This window comes from Photinus pyralis, unplaced genomic scaffold (assembly GCF_008802855.1).
Source record: "Photinus pyralis isolate 1611_PpyrPB1 unplaced genomic scaffold, Ppyr1.3 Ppyr1.4_LG7, whole genome shotgun sequence".
Classification (NCBI taxonomy): domain Eukaryota; kingdom Metazoa; phylum Arthropoda; class Insecta; order Coleoptera; family Lampyridae; genus Photinus; species Photinus pyralis.
This window is the reverse complement of record NW_022170738.1, coordinates 29,026,966-29,035,107: the sequence shown is the minus strand read 5'-3', so window position 1 is coordinate 29,035,107 and position 8,142 is coordinate 29,026,966. Positions and strand designations below refer to the sequence as shown.

General features: G+C 39.7%; 1 protein-coding gene across 2 annotated transcripts; it reads right to left on the bottom strand.

Moving 5' to 3' along the window:
- Positions 1-2,483: 2,483 nt before the first annotated feature.
- LOC116175737 (RING finger protein nhl-1-like) lies at positions 2,484-7,914 on the bottom strand. 2 transcript variants are annotated; one of them, XM_031494007.1, is made up of 9 exons: positions 7,759-7,914; positions 7,104-7,242; positions 5,119-6,621; positions 4,578-4,872; positions 3,669-4,520; positions 3,304-3,623; positions 3,112-3,252; positions 2,841-3,058; positions 2,484-2,787 (listed from the first exon to the last, which is right to left on the bottom strand). In XM_031494007.1, the coding sequence occupies exons 2-9, from the start codon at positions 7,236-7,238 to the stop codon at positions 2,574-2,576; spliced, it is 3,678 nt and encodes a 1,225-aa protein (XP_031349867.1). In that variant the 5' UTR covers positions 7,239-7,242; positions 7,759-7,914; the 3' UTR covers positions 2,484-2,573. The 2 variants fall into 2 exon arrangements, with proteins under 2 accessions (XP_031349867.1, XP_031349866.1); XM_031494006.1 differs by having other exon boundaries at positions 3,669-4,872.
- Between the last annotated feature and the right edge of the window lie 228 nt (positions 7,915-8,142).

Here is an 8,142-nt window from a genome sequence, read left to right as displayed (position 1 = left end):
TATGAACGATGCATTTACTACTACTACTACTTTATGTAAACGACTTCGGAATGTATTGCTTCACAAAGAGGAAGGGACTGGAGGGGCTATTAAATTTTGTATTAAATATATGTCAGATTTAAATTATTCAAATTCAAGAGTGACTTCTTCGGATTGTTAATCTTTGTATATTGTAGATCTGATGTATAATGTGTTTAGCATTTTCAACAGTTACGCCTCATGGGTCGTGGTTCAGATTCAGAAGTATATTTAACGTTTGTGAACAGTGATTCGGAATTTTCTTTAGCGTGGTTCTTTTGTCCGATGGGTTCAAGGAGAACACGGCATTCTTTTGGCTTGAACTGTAAGTATTCTGTCTAAATTTGTAGGAACTTTTTCGGCTTTTTGATTCATTTTACACTTACTTATTCAATAAACTTTCTTTTGCTTTTCAAATTCAATAAGGTAGTACCCTTTAAATAAATTTTTTGTGCTCTCCCATTACCTATTCGTCAGAAATGTGCCGTTTTATATGTGTAATGTCAGTAAAAATGATGTACCTACCTACCTACTCATTCTCCATTAAATCGCATCATGTAACGTTTGTAATTCTCATTATCATGTATTGGATTTTCACCACCATCGTTCATTCCATTCATTTAGAAATGATCTTAAGAATCCTTTTTAATAATTAATGTCGCAGTATGTATATACAAGGAGATTTCTTTTTCCTTAAATTAACATTATTATTAAATAAAAGAATATACTACTATCGTTTATTGTACGTCCTAGACAGTCCTCGAGTGGGGACAACTATCAAAATTTAGAAAGAAGATATAGGTGAACTTGGAGGATAAAAATGCGCTTTTTCATCCCCCCAGACGACGGTGTTTTTAATTCTCCAAAGGTTTTTTGCTATATCAGCAATCGAGTCAGTTGCAGCATCGATGCGCGGGTTTTGTTATAAATTGTAAGTGATAAATAATAATTACTGTTATAAATTAATCCATTTTAAGGGTGTTATAAATTTATTGTTAGTTATACATAATTGTAAATAAAATAACTCCCGTAATTAAATTTACGTTACAGTATGTTAGAATCATTCAAGGGCTCTCCATTTTGATGTGTAGAATAAAATTTAATCTTTTTCAGACGTTGTCGAGTTCCAGATTGCAGCAAAATCTGGTTTGTCCTTTGTTCCTTTAATTTTAAAACGGAGAGTAAAAGGATTCCTTTCTTTTATTATACAAATTGTTCAACACTTAAATATTATGTTAACATTCACAAAATTATTTACTCTATACACTTACAATTAAAGGCACTTCTTCGGTTTGAGTCAAAGACTTGTTGCCATTTCGTGATTTAAATAATTTCCTTTTCAACAAACAAAATTATGCATTTTTAATAATTTTGTGTTATTGGCATTACAACGAAAACAAGTATGCAAGTGAGATATGTTTGTGCAGCCTTTAATTTTGGAAATGACATGTAACACAACAACAATTAAATTTGGAAATAAAATTGCAATATCGAAATTTTTTACAGTTTGATCCGGATGTTTTTTATGAGATTCTAAAGTTATCTGTAAGCTAACTCGTAAAAAATGGGCACGTGGGATCGTTCTTATTTAGAAATTTATGTTCAAATAATATCTTTTAAACGTTAGAAGTAAACAGGTTTTAATTTGATACAAATTCCATTCGAAGTTTAGGAACAATTATTCTTTTATTAAATTTCAAACTCTATACTTTTACGCCGACAGCACTTCCCTTTATTTGACGTGCAAAATACAATTAAGCATTGAATAAAATGCTGTTTTTGTTCAATGAATTAAGTTATTCACAACAATTCATGTTGCAGTAAACCGTATATAGCCGGTGACGTTGGGAGATGAAGGGGTACTTGACGTGAGGAGGAAGACATTTTGTCGTAAAAGGGGCAATTTTTGTGTCAACTTTTCTTTGGCTGCCAAGAGAATATAATCCTTGAGATCTATTTTTGCTATTATTCAGAAAGTTTACGACACGAGCAAGCTTGCGAGCGAGTGGAGCCATGTCATCCCGAGTGAATATAAGGCTTATATGTGTATTACATATGGCGTGTGATACGCGCGGTTATCATTTCCGATGGTTGTATGGATTGCGAAATCTGTGAATTTTTTCATTTAAATTAATCAGGTAGTGAACTTGAGGGAAATTGGTAGTAGGTTTAGTACCTACTATAAATGGTGAAATCATTCATGCCTATCTTGATGGAATTAGTGTTTTTATCATATGATGTGGTGATATAGGTAGGTACCTATTTTTTGAGAACAGGTAGCACCTATTCTTTCTTCTCATTCCAAGTTAAAATCCACCCTAAGGCACAGTTTAGAGCCATTTAAATATTTTTTTTTTATAGAAAGAATGAAAATGTGTGTCCCGCGACAGCACCAGAATCCATAATATAGACCGTGGTGTAACGTGATTGTCGACTGTAGATAGGGTTTTTAAAAAGGACAACAGTGAGATAAAATGCAAATTTATTTCAGAATGAGTAACACACATATATTAAAATTTGTAAATAAAGAAATTGCAAAATATGAAGTTATTATTCTAAAACACCTGGATTCTATGGTTTTCCCGATCACATAGCAGTATGTTTCCGTTTGGTGTAACAGCAATTCCTTCAAGCCCTTTAAATTCGCCATCACCTGAACCCCAACTGCCAAACGCCTTTAGGAAGGTACCATCGGGATGGAAAATTTGAATTCTATTATTTCCAGAGTCAGCCACACAAATAAAGCCTTGATCGTCCACTGCAACACCTCTGCAAGCAATAAAGTAAATTGGTTGCGAATGATCTAGTTATGTGGCCGTTACCTTGGGAACTTAAACTGCCCTTCATTTGAGCCCTCACTGCCAAACGTCGAAAGGACTTTCCCATTGACATCAAAAATTTGTATTCTATGATTATTAGAATCGGAAACAATCACTCTGTTCGTATTTGAAACCGCAATATAATGGGGATGCTCTAAGTGTCCTGGTTTATTTCCCATTGAACCAAATTTTCCAACAAAGGTTCCGTCGGATTGGAAAACCTGCACAAGGTCGTCAGTCTACTTTCCCAATGAACAATAAAGTAGGTACGCACCTGTACTCTGTGATTTTCTTTATCACAAACGTAAATGAAACCTAAAGCATCAGTCGTAATTCCCCAAGGATAATTAAAGCGACCATCTGCAGCGCCTTGACTACCAAACGACCTCAGGAACCTTCCCGAGGGATCAAATACCTAAACACATCAATTTAGCCATGGGAGTTTGATTTTATGGGAGTCACTTACTTGTATCCTGTGATTGTAGCGATCCGCAATAATGAATTGTCCAATTCTGTTTATTGCAACGCCGGCTAAACAGTCAAACTCTCCTTCACCGTTTCCATACTGTCCGAACTCCTTCAGGAAGTTCCCATTGGCATCGAACACCTGTACGCGGTGATTAGATGAATCGGCGACCACGATCGAGTTATCGGGTCCTACGGCCACACCTCTCGGCCACGTAAATAATCCGGGCTCGCTCCCCCGCCCCCCTATCTTGAACAGTAAATTGCTCTTTTGCAGGTACTGTTCCTTAGGGGAGGTACCTGCTGCTGCCGCTGCGATACCTGCGTTAAAACTTTTAGGATTTGGTCGACGAGTTTAAGACTTACCGGCTGCTGCCACCGTAACTGCTGTAGGGGTAGTGGGGGAGCCTGACATGTTTTTTTGGTCGTCATCTGAGCTCCCGACATCTGATGACCTCAATGGAAGTCCCAACGACAATCTTCTAGCCGCGCTCGCACTGCTGCCAGATGATGTGCCGGTTCCGGAACCCGAGTCCTTGTCCTTACCGGAACTTCTGTTGCCGTATTTGTTTTTAAGGTAGCGCGCCCAAGAGCTGAGCGCGGCACCGTCCTTTTCATTTGCTGTTGTACGATCGGGCGAATTTTCACGTGACTTTAACGCGTGCGAGGAACGACTTCGAGCAAGATCATTAGCAGATGTCGTCGAGCTGTAACCTCGCGATTGCATGTAGGCGGTTGGATTTGCTGTTGTCGGCGAAATCGGCTCGTCTGTTTCATCATCATCGCCGAAGGCGTGACTGCTTTTGCTTCGAGCCAATCTTTGCCTTCTATCCTTCAATGCAGAGTAGCGCGATTTAGGACTTGAGTATTTGTCAGTGTCATCTGATGTCTTTGTGTCATCGGTTGTGGTTGAAGGTGTGCGATTTTTGTTCATAAAACGACTTGTGTACGTAGGTTCTTCATTACTCCTCGTTCTAGAGTATGTCGTTGGAGAGTCTTCATATCTAGATCTTGTGTTCTGTGGCTCGTCTTTTTTAGGTGATGAATCTGATGAGTCTCTAGCGTGAGCACTACGCGCTAGTAACGCACCAATGTCAGTTTTGGACATATCAGCGGTACCGGTCGGTTTTGGAGTGTCCTCGTCAGATTCCTCTTCGCTTTCTGTTTCTTCTTCGCTGCTTGATTCTGGTTCTTTAGGGGAGGGTGGCGTAGGTACTACTGTAGGAGTTCGATTTGGTAAGAAACGGCTTTGAAATGTTTTTTGGTTAGACGAACCTTTGGGTGTGCTTGTCGAAAGTGCACGTGTACGTTCTGGTGTTGTATCAGTAACGCGTGGTGTATATTTTGGTTTGGTTTCTTCGGGTGCTGCACCACTTCGGATAGCGCTTGATGCTGATGATTCGGTAGAGGTTGTCGAGTCTGAGCTCGTCGAGCGAGTCGCTTTTTTGTGCGTTGGTGCTGGTTCCGGAGCTGGAGTTCTCCTATTCACGACTGGGGTTTTTGTGGTCTTTCGTTGAGTTTGTTGGACTGAGCTTTCTGAAGCATCGGAATCTTCATCAGATGATGCGGCCTAGGGAAAACAGTGTGTTAGGTGGAAGAATGTTCTTGTTTCATACACACACAGAACAAAGAGCTCTTGGTCTTCTTTGAATGCAAGAAGATTGATCAAAACAGAAACATGCCAGTATGTGATCGGAATTGTGTGTTCTAAGTGTTGAAGTGTTATTAAACTCACAGCAAGCAACAATTATTCTGTTATTGTACTTTTGCTACACTTAATCAGGTACATGTGGTGCAGTTACGACTCATCACTCACCTCAGGAGCTGGAGTTCTGCGGGTATTTGCGTGTCTATCTTCTACGTCATCAGAGCGTTTTGTTACTGTTACTGTGGGGGAGGGTTCGGGTGGGGCTGTGGATGTTGTAGCTCCTTTGTTCTGTTTTTTAATTTTCGATATTTCGTCGTCTTCGCTTACTTGTCTATTGGCGAGAGGTGGCTTTTTCACAGTCGGTTGTGTAGCCTTTGGTGGAGTAGTTGGTTGTAGTGGCGGATTTTCCTTTTCTTTCTTTTTGTTGGTTTCATTTTCTTGTAATTTCTTCATTACGCGAGGGGAGTCTGCCAGTCGTTGTATTCCGCTTAGTGGACCTCGCGTTACTTCTTCAGTGTCCAATGTTCGTTCCTTTTCCTTGTGTTGTTCACTGAAACGAACCCCGCGTGTTGCAGGTTCAGTATCTGAGTCATTCTCCGCAGGTGCATGTCGATTGAAGCGAGACCGATATCGAGACCTCGCCGGTCTGGTAGTTTCTTCATACTCATCACCGTAGTCTGTAGCACCTCCTCTTCCATATCGATCATACCTGTCAGTATTAGCGGTGGTTGGTCTTGTTGTTCGGTCGCCAAACTTTCGTCCTCCTAAGGGAAGATCCTCCTGTCCACCTTCACCGTATGATTTATCATAGCCCCTCTCTTCCTGTTGCCTAAATTGTGAAGCTAACCTGTGATCACTTTTGGACCGCATTAAACCTGGTCCTCCACCCGGTGGTTGCAGTAAGGCACTACCACCTCCAAACTGTTGATGAGCAATATTCAGATCCCCAAATCCTGCCACATGTAGAACTAGTTGATTAGGGTCGTGGGCCAGTATTAGCCTCACTTTCCGACCATAATCCGAATTCTCATACTCAAAGTTTCTGATGAATTCTACAGTCTTGAGAAAAATTTCTTTGGCATCCATCAGTTCGCAATCGTCCCAGTCCACGCTCTCGTTTATATGTTTATCTGCTAAATCACAGTTGCTGAGTATATTCGATATTTCCTGCTCCAAATTTTCCTTCAAACCCGTCAAAGTTCTCAATTCCGTGCACAGATACCTGTCGACCTCGCCCCTCAAGTAATCCGTTCGATCTTTAAGCGCCTTCGACAATCTTCTATAAATTTCTTCAACTTCCTCCGAAACTGATGAACAATTCGTCTGAATGCTTTGCGTGTTCCTTTCGACCAGCGACAGCGAATCTTGCAATCTGTGAATGCTTCGACGTATTTGATTATTTATTCGACAAATTTCCCTGCGTAAGATGTCCATGTGTGCACCCTTGCAATCGGGACAAACTTTTTTGTCACAATGAAAGCAAAAGCTGCAGTACGCCTTTTCCGAGCAAACATTACATCGTTCCATTATTTGGCCACTTGTCGGATCCGGTAATTCCCCAGTTATTTCTATGTGAAGTTCCAAAAATCTTTGCAAAGTTACATTGGTTGGAAAGCCTTGTACGCCTTGGTACGGAATTCGGTGTTCCGCACGACATTCTGGACATTTTACCTAAAATGAATTATTTAAAGATTTCACATGGAGATCTCGCGTCGTCCTAAAAGCTGTAAGTAATTCGAAACAGGACACATGTTAGGATAAAGCCCTTTTGCGCTGGACATATTTACAAAGAGAACGAGTGAGCAACCAATAAGAATGATTTACGTTTTTCGGTCTAAATTTAGCGATTATCGCAAAAAGTTGGCGATCGTTTGCATACAATTTGAACAAATAAAACTCAAAATTAGTTGATCAATTACTCTTGGGCCTTTGTGGTCATTCCATGCTACGTTTCCGGAAAATCTCAAAGTTGAAATAATTGCATTGCAAATTTGATAATGAAAGCACGCTGAAAAGTGCCATCATTTGTCGAGTTAGCTGAAGCAAATCTGGAGCAAGAAGAAAAAAATAATTATTGCAGGAGACACTAACTTATGCGACGCATATTTTTAGAACGTTCGGGTTAAGAATTTATACATTTATGTGCGTTTTACCTGGCGTCGTACGTAATCGACTAATCCTTCCAGACATGGTTCCATGCAAAAACTGTGTTGACATGGTAGTAACTTTGGGTTTCTGTACCGATCCAAACAAATGGCACATGTTAGCAGTTGTTCAAACTGTTCCATGTTTCTGTAAGAAAAAAAGTTTTTAAAAAGTGCGGAAAAAATGGGTCAAGTGCGTTTAAAAATGAGACATGTAGATAAATTGGTATTTGCCAAGCGTAATTGAATATTGGATTAGTACACAGGCGCCCTTGTTCTTATTGGGGTTTGAGAAAGGTGAGCATTTTTCAGACGTCACTCTGAGTAAATTAAGGGATCCGTAGGATATACGAAAAATTAAGCGGTCGCAGTTAAGACTTGAAAGGGTTCTATAAATAAAATTGCAAGTTGTATAAATAAAGCGCTGCGTGTTAATGTATCACGCGCCTATTTAATTATAAGGGTATTAAACATTTTGTGAAGGTAAATCTTAGGTTATAGTTATTCGATACTTCTGAATAAGCGTCGCGTCGCCTTCACAGTGACGTCGAGCCAACCTTCTTTATTAGGCTAATAAAATCGCAGCATCCGAAATGCATTGCAAACATTGTTAGAATATGGCAAAGCGGTTAATTTTTATAAGCCTCTCCATCACGAAACTTACGTTCTAAGGGAAATTATTTCATCACGTATTTAGTGCAGCACGGTATGTAGTTGTTGAGGTTCTAAATTCAAAATTAGATTTTCGGTGCAAGAAACTGAACTACCTACTTTACAACGCTCTGCCGGCGCTCTATCTGAGCTAAATTACGATTAAGTTTTATAGAGTTGGAAGGTTTGGTCGAGTGGGTTTTTAGTTGGAAGGTGGTTATAATATATTTTGAATACGGAGGTTGCTATAGGTAATATCGTGACGTGTATCTTGGCCCTGTCATGGTTTTATAATTAGCAACAAGGATAGAGAAAATAGACAAGTCACTAAGCTAAGAGCGACGCTCTCTCTTATTTTTCCCACGTTTTCAGCGTGTGTTATTGACCAGAAGGGCGT

What these genes read in the sequence shown, in the direction of transcription:
- LOC116175737 (XM_031494006.1), bottom strand. Translation starts at nt 7,238, where the DNA reads ATGGAACAGTTTGAACAACTGCTAACATGTGCCATTTGTTTGGATCGG. An exon ending in AAGAAAATCACAGAGTACAG is followed by an intron (nt 3,059 to 3,111) that starts GTGCGTACCTAC and finishes GACCTTGTGCAG; the next exon opens with GTTTTCCAATCCGACGGAAC. An exon ending in GGGCAGTTTAAGTTCCCAAG is followed by an intron (nt 2,788 to 2,840) that starts GTAACGGCCACA and finishes TATTGCTTGCAG; the next exon opens with AGGTGTTGCAGTGGACGATC.